General features: G+C 42.1%; 2 protein-coding genes across 2 annotated transcripts; one reads left to right on the top strand and one right to left on the bottom strand.

The window, feature by feature from the left end:
* Nucleotides 1–2,308: 2,308 nt before the first annotated feature.
* Nucleotides 2,309–5,847, top strand: LOC123063452 (probable transcriptional regulatory protein At2g25830). Its single transcript, XM_044487244.1, has 7 exons — nt 2,309–2,587; nt 2,672–2,787; nt 3,132–3,193; nt 3,553–3,709; nt 4,177–4,457; nt 4,733–4,853; nt 5,354–5,847. The coding sequence occupies exons 1-7, from the start codon at nt 2,491–2,493 to the stop codon at nt 5,444–5,446; spliced, it is 927 nt and encodes a 308-aa protein (XP_044343179.1). The 5' UTR covers nt 2,309–2,490; the 3' UTR covers nt 5,447–5,847.
* Nucleotides 5,848–6,039: 192 nt separating this feature from the next.
* On the bottom strand, nt 6,040–14,240 carry LOC123063445 (wall-associated receptor kinase 2). Its single transcript, XM_044487233.1, has 3 exons — nt 13,242–14,240; nt 9,667–9,810; nt 6,040–7,395 (listed from the first exon to the last, which is right to left on the bottom strand). The coding sequence occupies exons 1-3, from the start codon at nt 14,194–14,196 to the stop codon at nt 6,185–6,187; spliced, it is 2,310 nt and encodes a 769-aa protein (XP_044343168.1). The 5' UTR covers nt 14,197–14,240; the 3' UTR covers nt 6,040–6,184.
* Between the last annotated feature and the right edge of the window lie 3,112 nt (nt 14,241–17,352).

Below are 17,352 nucleotides of genomic sequence, written 5' to 3' on the forward strand. Positions count from 1 at the left end.
GACGCGCTCACCCTCCTATTGCTGCGGCTCGGTCTCGTTCCCTAGGAGTCGCGCCGATTCGTGGGGAATCAATCCCCTCTCGACCAGATCGTTGATGTCCTCCTGGCGGATCGTCGAGCGAATCCAGTCGCCCTGGATCCAGCCCGGTGGCAAGCCGACCCTCGAAGAAGATCCACCCCGGCCAGACTTCTTCCCCTTCGCCTTCGTTGCCGCCTTCTTCGCACGCTCCAACGCCACCGTCTTCTCCTTCCCCATGGCAGCGGATCGAGTTCGAACGGAGCAACGACGCCGAGAACGGAGGCAGTTGCGATGGAGAAAACAGAGGAGGAAGGGGAAGAATGGGAACGCACTGTGCGAAAACCCCCATCCGACGCCTTATATGAAGTCATTTTTGAGCGGCTGACTCGTGAGCCCAGGCGATCCGATCAAATCCCGCCGCGCACACGATACGTGACGAAAAAGGTGGCGCGGTGATCGAGGCGGTCTGCCTAATCCATCCCGATTAAAGCGGCCTCCTCTGCCTGGCGGGCTTCTCAAAATTCGAATCCCCCGAAATCCGCAGGTAGCAGAACAACCCGTCAGGCGGAGGATTTTCCCCATATCAACACTCGAAGCTTAACAATGAAAGTTCACTCGACAAAACCAAGAATGGATCAAGGCGACTGAACAAGCAGTTGAAGTCATCATGGATGTTCATTCGACCTCTAGACAAGACATTTCCGAAGCGCAAAAGCTGAATCGGAGAGGTTATCAACTCCTTCTCCACTCGAACCCTAAACCATTCGGGGGCTAATGATGAAGATATGTACCTAGGGTAGGGTCATAGGCCTGACCTAGACACCCTCCCCTAGGACGTCACCTTAAAACCAGAAGCATTCGAAGAGGAGTCATCATCCACTCGACCATGAGAACTTCCACTCGGAAGACTTGAAGTCACTCGACTGCAGGGACTGTCACTCGACCACCAGAAGGTCTAAGGCCACTCCAGACCACAACGATCGGACATCACCTCATAGCTTTAATGGTCATTATGTCTCTTTATTTACTAGCGTTACCAGTAACGTCTCCCCTTTAATGTACCTTAAACCCTTTGTAACGTGGCCGGCTGGGGTCCTGGCGCACTCTATATAAGCCACCCCCTCCACAGGCACAAGGGTTCGCGTCTTTTGTAAACACACACACACACACACACACACACACACACACACACACACACATAATCCAGTCGACCGCCTCAGAGCACCGAGATGTAGGGCTGTTACTTCTTCCGAGAAGGGCCTGAACTCGTAAAACTCGTGTGTACAACTACTCCATAGCTAAAATCTTGCCTCCTCATACCTACCACCCATTCTACTGTCAGTCTTAGAACCACGACACCCCCCCCCCAAGGCAACTCCTAATTAGAGATATTGCATAGGTCGACCACCCCGACCTCCCCTGCCATCCTGAATCCAGCCAATGAAGCTGCTGGAGGAGGAGGAGGTGAGAGAAGCTAGTGAAAACTAGATGACTCAATTAAAAAAAGTAAAGAACATGAAAGAAACATTAACGAGAAACACTAATTATAACATAGACGCAAACAAACATCCACACCACCACACTTGCGTGCCCACTTCGCAAACATAAATTTTGGATACAACCAATCTTTTAAAACCCATTAGAAACGTAATATTTCAAGATGATTATAGGTGGAAGATATTTAGAACTTTTTCATATCAACATAGTATGTGAAACTTCACCGCGGAACATATTTGGAAAGGTTTGGATTTTATAGAAACAAAGAAGAATGTTGAGATTCACGAAAAGTCGCTAGCTTCTTGGACAAACATACAACCCGTGTCTCAAAGCATGGCTGAGTGCTGCACGTTCCCCTTGCAAAAAAAAAAAGAGTGCCGCGCACGTTCGCGTGTCTCAAAGCATGCATGCCGTGTACAGTAAATTTAAAACAAATAAGAAATAAATTTTATTTTTTTTTTGAATTTTTTTAGATGTTTATGTTAGTGTAACAAACGTGTTTGTAAATTTTCATGCAAAACAGGATAGCAGTGATTCATCGGCCAAAAAAACAAAATTAAGTATACCATTTGAAGGAAGCATTTATCGTTCGTTCTCTTTTGCACAGGTCAGCTTGCTTAAACTTCCCCCTAAAAATTTAAAGGTATTTGAATGTGACAATGAACACATCTATTATTATTCAAAAAAATAATCTTTGTAAATACATTTTTGACACGCAGGAGCATATTGCGAGCCAAAAACAATAGCCAGAGTGCTGCACGTTACTGTAAAAGGCTTCGGAGGGCGGAAGACCGAAGGTTGATCCGACGACTCAGGGTAGACCGGGACAAATCTCAACCGTGCCTTTCCAATCCCCCGGATCCAGTTTCGCTCCCAGCACAAGTCCTCCCACCCAGCCGCTGCCCGGGGCGGCAATCCGTCGAGCACCAGCCGCGCGCGCGCTCCACTCCGCTGCGCCTGCGGCCGCCGCCGTCCATGGCGTCCGCCGCGCGGGCTCTGGGCGCGCTCCTCCACAGGGCCTCGTCGCTTTCGTCCTCCGCCTCTGCTCTCAGGAGCGCCTCCCTTGTACACAGTAAGCCGCCGACCCTCTGCTTCCCTCGTCCGATCCAGCCCCTTGGATTTTGGTCTTTTTGATTATGTTTTCGGGTGCCATCAGGGAATAGCCCAACTGGTGGCGCCAGCTTGTTCCAGGGGCACGTGGCTAGGCGGAGGATTTGGACGTTCCAGCCGCTCTGTATGGGGCGGCGCTCCTGCAAGATCGCCGGGAGGAAGGTGATCTGTTCTTGGCACGCTCTTTTGTATCATGTCGCAGTAGTTCAGATTCACGGTGAACCCACTGTGCACGTTTTGGTTGTCTCTAGCTTCTACGGGAGTGCATATAAGCGTCCTGTGTTGTACTCTACAAAAGACTGTCATTTTTTAGTTGTCTCTGACTTGGCTCTGATACTAATATTCATGTTCATTGTGCATTGCACAAGGACAGATGTTGACGAGATTAACTGGAACAACATTTGACGCTTGCTAGCTAAATGTAGTTATCTTTTCTCACACAAAAAAGTGCAGTTATCTTTCGCCTCTTAATGCATATTCTTATACCAGCTGTTTCTTTGGCTCAGGGTGCTCAGAATTTGAAAAAGATGAAGCGCAACAGCAAAATCGGAAAAGAAATCGTTGCTGCGTAGGTGTTACGGTCCCTGTGAGCTTGTATTGCCTAAAATTATCTTTGCCGCAGCCTGTTTTTTTTTTATCCACGAACTTGCCTATAATTTCCCAATATGTCTACTAACATGTCCTTGTTGAGTAGCATAATGTGTTTTAATTGTGGATATCTTGTTAGGGTATATTGCCATTGCCTGTTGTGATTGGTCATTACCTCTATATTACCCATTGAATGTTACTAGTCCCTTAAAGATGAGCTTTCATATCCTTTTGACCATAAAATCTTAAAAGTATATTTGAAATGGCATGACAAGATCAGGCATTATAATATATTTTAATTAATTTGGCCCCTTATATATTCATATGGATATCATGCAGCATCAAGAAGGGTGGTCCAAGTCCTTCGTCCAACACAGCTTTAGCAGCGATACTAGAGAAAGTAAGAGAGCTTGATGTCCCCAAGGAAGTTGTTGAGCGTAACATCAAAAGAGCTTCAGAAAAGGGTCAAGATACTTACACAGAAAAGATTTATGAGGTACAATTATCTATCACTTGTTTAATATGGACCTTATCATCAGGTTCTCATTTGGCAGTATGATATATGAAATTGTTAGAAAGTGTGCCTATCTCATTTTGTTGGGGAAATGGATGTACAACCTTACCACCTACTCCCTCCGTTCCTAAATATAAGTCTTTTTTAGAGATTCCACTACAGACTACATACGGAGTAAAATGAGTGAATCCACACTCTAAAACATGTCTATATACATCCGTATGTAGTCCTTAGTAGAATGTCTAGAAAGACTTATATTTAGGAACAGAGGGAGTAGGTTTTAACCCTCATGGTACTTCTACAGTTTTCTTCCAAAATAAATGAATATATGATGTTGGTAGGCAATACTATTAAAAGATCTCAGGTAAATTGTGTTCAGGAGTAAATAAGTATGCAGGTCATATTTTGAATCTTGCGAAAGTTTTTAAGTGCCTGAAACATTTCAACAGGTCTATGGTTTTGGTGGAGTAGGTATGGTCGTTGAGGTCCTTACAGACAAAATTACAAGATCTATTGCGGATATTAGAAATGTTGTAAAAGACTGTGGAGCAAAATTGGCTGATCCTGGATCTGTTACATTCAGATTCAGACAAGCTCGAGTGGTTAACATAAAAGTTACAGATGCCGATAAGGACCAACTACTCTCTGTTGCTTTGGATGCTGGCGCCGATGATGTTATTGAACCAAATTTTGATGATGAAGATGACTCTGAAGAAGAGGTTCTAGAGAGGTACCCTACTGATATCAACTAGAAATGTTACGCGCCGACCCAGTGGATTTGATCTTCATTTTTGTAGTATCTTACAACTGGTAAATTAACACAAGTTAGATACTGTCTGCTGTTGTCACTTTCATAAAACACTGTATGCATGCAGAGAAGTTATGTTTAATGTCAGAGACCTGCATGTGATATTCCTGGTGCTTTTCTTTCTAGTTCACTACATTTAGCCACAGATATCTCTTCAGAGCACAGACTGCTCTTACAATTGCTCTCTTTCCTTCCAGGTTTTACAAGATAGTTACTACATCTGAAAACTATCCTGTTGTGCTATCAAAGCTACAAGAGGAAGGGCTGAAATTTGAAACGGATAACGGTTATGAACTGCTGCCTCTCAATCCGATTGAGGTATTTGGTTTTCCTTTTATCGTAGTCAAGTCTGCACGAGTTGAAAATTAATGAACACATGCTACCACATATTTCTCTGAAACCTTAATCCTCTATGCATATATTCGAGAAATTGATATATTGCTAGAGTTGGATGGTTTATTTATGATGTACTATGTATGCTGCCAAGCTCCAAATAATGCAGCTGTTGTCTTATTGATGTTGGTTGAATTAAGTTCACAATATCAGACAATTTACATAGGAAGCGGGACTACTGCATCTTCATGAGTTGCTCCTATCATTGGCAGGATGTGATAAAATTAGGATTGGACACTTTAGGTTTACCTTATCGTCCAGTCGAGTTTCAGTATAGCATACCCGAATGAGATAAAACATGCCTGAAAGCCACTCATAGATCGTTGCATCATGCTATCCACATTGGCAACATTAAATTGTCATGTATTCAACGACTATATATAGAAATAGATCTGACAGTACCCATTTTCACTTTTTTATCACAGGTGGATGACGAGGCCATGGAACTTAACAAGGACCTTGTATTGAAGTTGCTTGAATTGGATGATGTTGATGCTGTCTACACAGACCAGAAGTGAGCCAATTTGGAACCCACAGGCTCTCTCAGCTCTCAAGACGCTGCTCGATGACTCCATTTGGGTAGGGCTTGTTTTCAACTTCGTGTCCATTAAGGATTTCTTATCAGCACTGTTTGCGCCGATTACGAAGCCTGCACTCGTATCATCAGCTTCAAGTGTCCAAAATGAAAATTGGTGAACGCAGCAGTTTCCTTTTGGGGGTACTTTTCCCCACATTCTGCCGTCTCATAGTTTTTTACCTTACGTTTGTTGTCCCTGATCTCTTCACCTTGTCCGTGTCTCAGTGAGCTGCTAGACGCTGCTCATATAACGAATGTTGTAGCTGCATCTTTTCATGTGATTGTAAGCAATACAAGTAAAACTGACCTATGCATGGACTTTGGAGTCTGTTTTTTTCTTCCTATATTTTGTGTGTGTTGGTGTTGGTTGTGTGCATCGTAATCATACAGAGACGGGTTATGTACTCATGATGTTTGTATTTCCTTTTTTTTACAAGGATGATGTTTGTAATGCCTTTGTTGCATTATCGGTCAATAAAAATTGGCCTTTATCAAAAAATGCATGTGTAGCTAGGTAGCTATCCAGCGGGCCAAAATCAGAAGTATGACAACTGTATATTATCATAAAAGAAAAAGCGACAGTAACAGAGGTTCTAGTCTAGAACAGCACACATAAATACAATTATACAAGTGAGTAATCCTTATATTTTGCGATGCATGTGGTACAAAGCTGGCGTCTCTACCGAGGGTACCTTGCAGACATCAATATTTCTTCCTCCATGCTGTATCTTCTGCTGCATTCCGGCGGGCTTTTTCTTTCTTTTTCCAGCGAACAATTCATCATAGTAATGTCATTCTCCGAAAATTTCTCAACTTCCACGTTGTTTTGGACAAATTTCTTGGATACTATAAGGCCTTCGAGTGTATGTTCCACCTGTCGCATTGTAGGCCGGTCCTCAGCATTTAACTTTATACATGATGCTGCAAGTATGGAGAGTTGATGAACTTCTTTGCCTCCCTCCTCTATGACCTGCGGATCTAGTATTTGGACCAACATTTGATCAGCAAGCAACTTGACAAAATGGGAAACAAGACCATCTCCATCAAGGAAGAAATATGAAAATGGTTTCTTCCTTGTTAGCAGTTCAACGAGAATGACACCAAAGCTATACACATCACTTTTCTCTGTGAGGCGGCCTGTGTAGAAGTACATAGGATCCAAGTATCCAATTGTTCCTTGAACCATTGTTGTTAATCCCGTTTTATCCGTTGGAATGTATCTTGAAGCTCCAAAGTCTGACACCTTCGATGTCATAGATTCATTCAGAAGTATGTTACTAGACTTGATATCTCTATGGATAATTGGGATTGAAACTGACGAGTGAAGATAGGCAAGAGCACTTGCAATTTCAGTTGCAATCCTGAACCTAGTTAACCACGAAAGGGATTTTGGCCCTTCAATATGGAGATGGTCATAGAGGGTTCCATTAGAAACAAACTCATAAACCAACAATGGTACCTCTGTCTCTAGGCAACATCCAATAAGCTTCACTACATTCCTGTGATTGATCTGTGAGAGGATGGCCACCTCATTTATGAACTCATCTATCTCTTTCTGGACTGTGATCTTTGACTTCTTGATGGCCACAACGTGTAGGTCCGACAAGATCCCTTTGTAGACTGTACCATGGCCTCCACCGCCAAGCTCACGTGCTTTGTCAAAGTTGTTTGTTGCCTTTGCAAGTTCATCTATGGGAATGATCATCCTTTCTGCGATGTCTATCCTTGGGGACACTAATTGTTGCAACAACTGCCCACGATTTTGCTTGAAAAACTTTTGTTTCAAAAGTATTTGTCTCTTATGTTTAAACCTTTGGGCCACAAAGATTGTCGCGAGAACCAAAAGCATAAATCCTACTGCACTGCCAACTCCTATACCGATGCTTGTTCCTGTATATGTGTGGGTTAATATTAGTATTACTCTCAATACCGAGAACTCGAAATCAACATCAACATCTTTAGAAGGAAATACATGAAATGAAATAAGCTTAGCGAGTACAACCATGACCTTTTAAGTGACATACACGGTGTATGCAGTGAACCAGATCCCGAGAAACTAAAAAATTATGCTCTAGCCTACAAGGAATTTGTATATATTTCCCTAATATCTGTAGATTTGATTGCAATACTTGCGTGTAGTGTGCAGCAAGAATAAAAACCTTACCCACCTAATCTGAGCCTCAAATAACAAAGAATATTCATGACTGTAAGCTCATATAGTTAAAATATATATGTAACAAAAGTACTTTATATTAGAGCACGTACAAAGACAGTGTTTTAACTGATGGAATCAATAGGGTGCAATGAGCAGGGCTATAAATCAATATTTATTAGAAATTCTTATTTTGGGTAGCAAGGGCTTCCCTATATACTCCAAACCTTTTCTCATTAAGTTTGAGACTATATACCGAAGTTTCATATATGAAGCAAAATTTTAATAAGTTCCTCGTTCTTTTAAAAAAAATCTGCCCTACAAGGTTTTATTCGTTGGTTAAAAGGTGTGAGAAAATGTAGTTCTATGGGATTATTCCTGATGACATTGGATTTTAAAATTTATGCAATTTTTACCAACATGACAATAACATTTGTTTTGAAATTCAAGAGGAGAATATATTCGCGTTGTAAAAAGGTCTTGTTTCTCACATGATACACATGTGCTTATAAGGAGACATGCTTAATTAAGTTCACAACATGTGCTTTAAGGTGTGCTAACAAGGAAAATGAGTATACCTAACCACCGAATTACATTACAGAGATTAACTATTATGCATATGATTAATGATGTGGCAATATTGCCTCTCTTTATTTTAGACACCCATGATTAATCGTCTTCATTGTGCATGCCCTTAAGGTGTAAGACCACTAGCTGTTGAAATATGAGATGGGCCTAGAGCCCATATGACAATTTTCAGATTTGATCTCTAAGGGCCCATGTAGGTGGCATGACAAGGTGGTGGGAAGTTTAGTCCCACCCCGGAAGTGGAAGGAGAGTTGGAGTGGTTTATAAGGGATCCTCTTCCTCATGCTATTGGAGCTTGAGAAGAGATGAGGCCCTCGCGCACTCCTCCTCGGCGCGGCGCGGCGCGGCGCAGGATTGAGCCGAGCCGAGCTCACTCCTATGCGCTTCTTTTTGCCGGACAGGAACGGAGAGTCTTTGACAGGTTGGACGTGGGTTCAGCCCACGTCTCTCGACGCTGTGGGACACTGCCAACCCTAGACGCCACGAAACAGAACGCATCTCCGCCTCCACGCCCACGTCGTTCCTCTGCTGCTGCCTCCGCCGGCGACTCCGTCCCGTTCACCGCGTACACGGTTGACGGGAGAGCAGGCCTCCGAAACCCGCTTCTCCGAATCCTGTACGGGAGAGGGGCGATTAGGTTTTTGGGTAGCGATTACGCGACTGCTCACTTCTGTTCATCTATGTCCGCATCACCTTCGTCATCACCATGTCGACCGACGCCGACCGTGCCGCCGCTGAGAAGGCCGAGGCCGCCGAGGATGCCGAGGCTGCTGCCACCGCCACCACCGCCGCGTGGCCGATTGGAGGGTATACATCGTTTATCCTTCTCGTGTTTCTTTCTGTTGTAGCAGTACTAGCGATATGCGTAGATGTTTCTACTATATGCGTAGTACATGCTCTGTTAGATCGTAATCAGTATGTTATCAATGTTGTCCATGTCATGCTCATGATTTATTCATGGATTAATTTAATCGAAAAACTGCCTATTTTCTTATCAGTAACTTCGTGCGCCACTCAGCCAGGTAATGTAAGAGTTGATGCAAAATGTAATTTCCTTAGTAACATTTTCATAGAAGTATCCCTTAATATATCGTGGAAGATTAGCCTCACAACTAGTTATGTTTGTCTATGTGTTATGGAGACAAGTTAAATGCATAAAAAAGATATATGTTTATCTATTTCATAAGAATCTATTTTAATAATCTAGACCCTCGTTATGTATGTAAATTCTTGTAACCCTATTTTAATATGCTATTATATACATTGACATGCCCCTAGTGTATTTTGTACAAAAATATCAAATACCTAAAAGGACTAATGGTCAAATGAAACAATAAATGTGTATTGTGCAACCAATGATGAAATACTAAATTATCTAAAGCTACCAATGAAGTTGAAGAAGTTGAAACATACGTACTAACCTGTAGCCGCTGACTTGATGCAACCATCCTTGATGGTGTAGTTGCCGTGGGTTCCTTGTGGGCATTGACATTTGTACCCTCCAATTGTGTTGATGCATTTGCCGAAGCACCCATAGTCATGTGGCTGCTCACACTCATTGACATCTATGAAAAAATATATATTATTTAGTACATCATAAAGACCTTCCTGAAAACATACAAGCACTGGTTTGTGGGAACTTGCATTACTGATTGATCAATTTATAACAATATAACTAGCGCTCATTTGTTTTAACTTGGATCTCCGAAAAATATTGAATCCAGATTACATCTTTTAAAAAATGATTTGTAGTTTGAATTTGGATGTGGACGGTATAATTTTCTTATTCTCCAACAAAACATTCTCATTTCCCTTTTTATATCATAAAAATGATGAATTGTTACAATGGCATTTAGTGAAAAACTCCCCCCTTTCCATGAAACTTCTGTTAGATCATTGCTAGAATGCTTCAGTTAACTACAACTGTGCAAATACCCGACACTCGACTAGTTAGTTTGACAGTTTGCCTTCTCCATCTATTATATACGAGTACTTTTCTTTGATGTATGGCATTACAACCTAGTCAAAAGTGTAGCGTGAGTACCCATTGGGCATTGGCACTAAATTAAGAGGTTGGGCAGCACACAACTTGGGTACGGTGGCGATAAGTCACTCTGTCAAAGTAATATTGTGTCGACTTCCTTAAAGTAGAATGTGAGATGGTCAAATCTGGCTTCAATTGTGTTTAATTGTGCTTCAATTGTGCCTAGTTAGGTTTTCTAATTGTGCTTCAATGGGTGCCGCGGACCGGGCACTCCCACGCATGGATTTATTTTCCATTGTTGTTGTCGAGCTGCACACTATTAAGAACCATGGTCACGATCAACAGGTAGAGAGAAGAGGATGGAGACGTTTGTTCGTTTGATTTTTTCAAACCCATGCTTCATCATTTTCTGGTTTCTCTTGGGACCGATTGTTTTCGACCTTGGGGATTAGTTTTATTGAATTATAGTGTTTTTTTGGTTTTTTCTCAGTTTGGTGCAATTTTATTTTATTTTACTATTTCTCTATTTTTTGTCCTCCTTTTATTTTTACTATTTTAAATAATAATAATAATAATTTCCATTTTATTTTCTTTGTATGCTTTGTGTGTGTGTTTGTGTGTAATTTTACTTTTTATGTGTTCTTACTTTTCTCTGTGTATTAAAAAATATGTATTTTAGAAAAGAATCATCATGTACATTTTTTATAAATGTTCATAATGTATTTGAAAAATATAAATGTATATGTAAAAAATCGTGTGCATTTCAAAAATATTCATAATGTACACAAAATGTTTATCGTGTATTTAAAAGTCTCCATCATATATTTATAAAATGTCTACCATGTATTTATAAAACTTCGACATGTAGTTTTTTGAATAGTTTGGATTGCAACTTCAACATGTATTTGGAAAACGTTTCTCATGTATTTCAAAAAAGATAGCCGAAATTTAAAAAAATGTCCATCGCGTATTTACAAAAATGCAACCACTTTCTTGTTTCTTTTCCCTCTCTTTTTGTTCCTTATTTTCATTATTTTATTTTCTGTCTTTCCTTTTACTGTTCCGTTCTTATTTCTTCTTCATGATGCATTTGAAATGAACATCTTGCATTCAAAAGATATTCTTGTTGAATTCGAAAAAGATTCATCATGTATTTATAAATTACTCCTTGTGTATTAATAATTCTTATTGCATATTAAATGTGTCCATCGTCTAATTTAAAATGACCTTCATTCATTTATAAAACGTTCATCCTGTATCTTAAAAGTTCATATGTAAATTAATGTTTCATATTTAAAAAATGTTCATCTTGCAGCAAAAAATGTTCACTTTGTATTTTAAAAAAATCATCCCATATTTTAAATTTTTATCATGTGTTTAAAAAATCAATGTGTATTTAGAAATTATTTATTGTGTATTTCGAAATTGGGAACTGAGTTTTTTTTTGTGTGTGTATTTTATAAAGGTAAAAAGGGAAAAGAGAAAAGGAAAGAAAATGCCGACAATAGTGTGCAGCTCCTACAGAAGACGTGCCTCGCGTTGTTGGGAGATTGTATGAATTCCATTTTCTAGCTGAAGGTCACACACACATCTGAATCATTTTTAATATTCATCTATACAAGGCAGTTCTATTAGCACCGGGTGACAAACATACTTTGAGAAACAAAACATGCAGCCAATCCTGTGACTTTGTGAGGCTGCTAGTTCAGGTTCACCGATCGGAGTGCTGACTTATCGGTTCATTCGCAGTAATAACCGGGATATTTAAGATACTTTCAAAAACTGACCCAGATCAAATGAGTACACATAATATTGTATTTAATCCATTAATAAACCTTAAAGTGTTGATAGGGTCATTTAGTTGTATCATCTCTTATCGACTTACCAAATGAAATTATGTTTTCATGACAAGTCAATAAATACTTATTAAATAAGTGTTTATCAGATAAAATGTATTTTTTATACAATTATAGACAGATAAATCATGGTTTAATTCAATATTATATTTATACCTAAATACAATGCACCGAGAATTATCAGGTAAGTGAGAAATAGCGGCTCCTTGTTTCCCCCCAAAATTGGTAGACATACGCACCTCACTTTCAAGATGCACACCCAACAAAGTCCAATTAAAAACAACCACAACATCCCTTAGGTGTAGCAAAACTCGTTTCCCCCGGTCCACCACCCAAGAAATGCTACATCGATGAAAAATTGCTTAACGTTTACGGGCTGGTGTTGAATTGGCATGTTTTGATTGGATTAGGGGGTGACGTGGTCCGCCAGGGTGAAAATCAAGGAGGGTGGGGGGGGGGGGGGAGGGTGAGGAGAATTTAAGGAAAGGCCCATAACACTCAGTAAAAGGCCTGTGCATGTATCATTTTTGGCACCACCACACGCTTGATTCTGTTAAAATTGTTATTTTAGCTGTCATAAACTTGTTATTACTGTAATAGAGAATCTCATATATTATTAGTACTGTTTTATTTAAACCCATTTGAGATGGTTTCCACTACCTCTGGCTGGATAAACTTGTCATTCCGACCGATAACTATCCAACTGCCAATAGAACGTACTCGTACTCGTGTCTAGATACATCCTTATCTAGACAACTAAGACAAGTAACTCCGTTCCCAAATATAAGTCTTTTAGAGATTTCAATGCAGACTACATACAAAGCAAAATGAGTAAATCTACACTCTAAAATATGTCTATATACATCTGTATATAGTCCTTACTGAAATCTCTAAAATGGTCTTATATTTAAGAAGTGTAATATGAATCATAGGGAGTACTATCTACTAATCTACTGATATAAGTATAGATAGAGAAAATTAAGGTCAACAGAATATAGTCTTATTTTACGCAACGAGGTGGTAGGTGAACTGTCCCTGGTTCATTTTCCTGCGAGGCACATGCGCGTTCCATGAATTGCGGCCTATTGTACGAGGTAGACGTTGAATCCAAAAGGTTTAGAAATTATAGGTGATGTGCACGCAGCTACAGACTAACCTTGGCACCCATGGGTGAGGTAGGGGTTCCCGTCGTAGCCGCCATGACACTGGCACGTATAGCCAAGGTTTCCGACTGCGCACACGCTGTGGTCGCTCTTGCAGAGCCTGCGGTGCGCGTCGTCGGAGCAAGCGGTGGACGTGTTGGCCGTCAAGGTCGGCAGCGGTGGGAGCCCCTGCTTGACGCCCCACAGGAGGACGAAGGGAACCTCCAGCGCCGCCTCCGACGGGCTCTGCTTCACGCTGAGCAGCTCGTCGGCCAACGGCCTCCGGTCGAACCACCCCTCCTCCGCCACGAACACGTAGGTGGGCAGGAACGTCAGCGCCTCGCTGTGGTTCCCGGCGTCCAGCCACCGGAGGTGCACCCCGGTGGGCGAGCTGTGGTAGTTGATGGGCGCCTGGCAGCACGCCATGCCGGAGCAGTACTTGCCGGCCAGCTGGCCGACGCTGTCCACCTTCTTGTTGCGGAAGGAGCAGAAGGAGGCGCAGCCGCTGATGATGCCCGATCTTCCCGGCCCCACGCCGAGGTCCTCCACCAGCGTCGCCAGCAGGTTGCAGCCGGAGAGCACGAGCTCGTTGCCGTTGGACAGCATGTACCCGGCGTCCACGAAGCCGCCGCCGAAGGAGACGTTGCGGTCGGAGGTGACGCTGGCGCTGTCGACGATGGAGCCCGCGCGCACCACGCGGACGGTGGCGTTCCGGAGGGAGATGGCGGCGACCCGGAGCGCGCCGTCGCCGAGGAGCAGCCTCGGGGGCTGCGGGCCGCTCGTGTCGCAGGTGAGGTTGAGCCCCGGCCAGTGGCAGCGCGGCGGCCCGAAGCCGAAGGGGTACGGCACGCTCACGTCCCCGCAGCTGGTGGCGCAGCCGGCCAGCCCTATCGGCGGCGCTGGAGTCTCTGCCGTGGCCGCGGCCGCGATCGCTAACACGAGCACTGCCGCCGCTGAGGCTATGGCCATCGAGCTAGTGTTGTTCTCTTACCTACTGCTTATTACTTCCCCAGTACTCGGTCATGCCTCATGCCAGTACTGATCTACTCCCGGTATTTCAAGGCTGAAGTGATAGTGCTAGCGAGAGACTATGCACGGCAAGTCAACCTTGCGCGTCAAGAGTGATAAGTAGAGGAATTTTGTTTCATATTAAATCACGCAAGTTCCCGGAATATCAGAATTAGGCACGTCATGCTGCTTTCGTAAGAAGTTACCTAACCCCGGTTCCTAGGAAACTTTCCAGCCCCAAATCGTTAAGCTGTTATCAGGCGAACGTCTGGTTTTTAGGGGGTCCCAGCGAAGGCCCTCACAGCCATTGGATCGTGATCAAGTGATGGCATTTTCTTGTGAAAAATTACCTTCTATACCAAAAATTGCTATGCTCTTCTAAAGAAAATGCCGATAACTAAAACTGCCATCGAAAACGTTTGCAAATGCCAACCTCTCCTAACAAACGTTCGTCAACTATTAGGATAAAGAAAAGGCCTCACTCTTGCCCTTTGTTTTTTTGCATGGACTCTTGTCCTTTTTTAGCCAGGTCATCGACGCTCATGACAACAAAATTCTCGATGCTTGGGTGCTGCAAAAATATAGACCTTGTGTTTTATGTCGTCTATCACTCATGGCTCACATGGCGTGTCATTGCATCTGCCATCTGGGAGTTGAGCCCACTACACCAAAGAAAATTATTTGGCAAAAGTCCTTTTCTGCTCCCGAGCTCAAATGATCTCAGGATGAACAATCCAAAAATAATAATAATAAATATTCAAAAAAATTGTAAAATTGTATTGTGACAAACTTTGACAAATGTATTGTGTGTTTGGATTTTTTAATGACATTAGCAAAAGTCATGGCATTTAAAAAAACACTACAAAATGCTTCAAAAACAATATTTTTGAAGCATTTTTTTCTTGCCACGACTTCCAGGAATGTCATTTCAGAATAAATGTTTCGAGCACACAAAACATTTGTCAAAAATTCTCACAATGTGTTTTTATTTTGTTTCCTTTTTTATTTGTGATTTTACTGTTCATCATGGAGCGTTTGAGCTCGGGATCAGATAGTCCGTGTTCATTAAATGGTCGGTAATTAAACTAAGAGTCGCTCAAAAGAAAACCATGATCGCAATTCAGGATCTACAGAAACACATGGTTGCTAGCAGTTTGGATTAGGGACGGCAATAGGCACCCATTACCCACGTATCCGGTGGTTAAAAACCCTAATAGGGTAAGTGTATGGGACAAAACATTACTCATGGGTATATAAACAGAGAGATATCTCGTACCCATCGGGTAGAGCGGGTATAGGTAAGGGATCATATAACTCATACCCTCATACCCATATACCCGTATAAAATCTGAATAGCACGCACAAATTACCTACACATTATGTTGTGGGTTTGAAATTAAAATGTGTGACTATGTGTTATTGTTTATGAGTTTGTTTGTTGTTTTGAGGTGTTGCTATTTATGAGGATGTGTTGTTGTTTATAGAATGTGTTGTTGTTTACATATTATGATTATATGTTGATGTTTATGACTATGTATGATCAAATTAATGGTTTGCAAACATGGGTATTTTTACCCATGGTACCCGTTTACCCTGTCAGGTGATGGGTAGAAAAAAGAATCGTATCTATTGACGAATATGGGTACAGATGATGGGTAATTAAGCTCAACTGAGACGGGTAAGGGTATGCGTGGCTCCAACCCGTACCCTACTCCAACGGGTGCCATCCCTATTTCGGATGCATCAAAGGTCGGAGATGTTAATTAGCCGGCAGGATCTAAACTCCAAGCAGTTTAGCTAGACGCTGCAAGCCTTCAGCATTTTGCATAGTATAGCTGCCTGATTCCGGAATATTACCGGGGAGATATGACAAACTACATACTACAAACCAAGCACACCCATCATGCTAGTCAACTGTGGCGTTACATCACGTTGAACTTTGTTACCTAGTCCGTCCAAAAACACCGTATAAACCAACGACTTCCTATACAGTTTGTTTTTTGAAATTGACCTCCTATACAGCTAGTCCCTCCTTTGATGGAGATCTTTATCAGCTGCTGCCAATGTAGTGGAAGAGCACAGGGCTCTTGTTCAACCACGCTGCTAGTACGTACGCGACCAACGCGCGTCCATAAGCTTCGCCGACTCACCACTGTCGTGGATCGTGTATCCGACGCAAAGAGCTGCGGGAAACTCTGACCCGAACGTCTTTTTTCCCCGTCGAACATTTGATTGGTCAACACGCCACGACGCCGCACATGCGGTCACAGAAATCTCAGTCAGGAGTCCATTCTACTATTCTCTCTTTGATTCATTTTAATTGACGTAGATCTTCGATTCATATTAATTGACGTTGATCTTCTACAACTTTGTGCTAGACCAGCGTCAAATAACATGTTTTGGAGGGAGTAAGAAACTTACCATGCAGAAAAAGGGAGTAAGAAACTTTATTTTCTTTTTTTGAAAGACACCGATCAACCTATTCGAGAGGAGCTGCCTGCCTTGCCCACATCAATAAGAAAGACTCCATCCATCTAATTGATATCCATTGGAATCAAAAGCGAGTGGTAAAGTCACTGGATTCAGTTCTGAAGTATAACGATGTTAAGATAGATGGATCGAAGGTTGCGGGGGTATAACGACAAGTCGTTCAACAAATGATAGTTAGATGATACATCCATTTCTCCGACAAATATTTTTAGACGGAGGGAGTATGTAGCAACATGATAAATCGGTGCATTGGCCAAGTACAAGATAAAAACATTGTCGAGTGAACAGGCCAGTAGGCCACCCATGAGAACAGTAAAATACAATCAAGATATGCCAAAGGCGGTGCCAAAGGCTGGCAAAGGCGCGGATCTTGAAATTATCATAGATATGGCGTCAACATCCACAACCTTAGCAAGTGGCTTTCATTGCTGCAAAAGCGTGGCCATTTTGAACAAACAATTAGTAGGGCGGTTAGAAAACATATGTTCAATAGAAGCACATATAATACTGTCGAAACATATGAGTTCATATTATATATGCACTATTCTACTTGTCATCGTCATCGAACTCAACATAATAGCAACCTGAAAATCTCAGTTGTAGAACATCCTGCAATTTGTTGTTTTT

Source organism: Triticum aestivum, chromosome 1A (genome assembly GCF_018294505.1).
Source record: "Triticum aestivum cultivar Chinese Spring chromosome 1A, IWGSC CS RefSeq v2.1, whole genome shotgun sequence".
NCBI lineage: Eukaryota > Viridiplantae > Streptophyta > Magnoliopsida > Poales > Poaceae > Triticum > Triticum aestivum.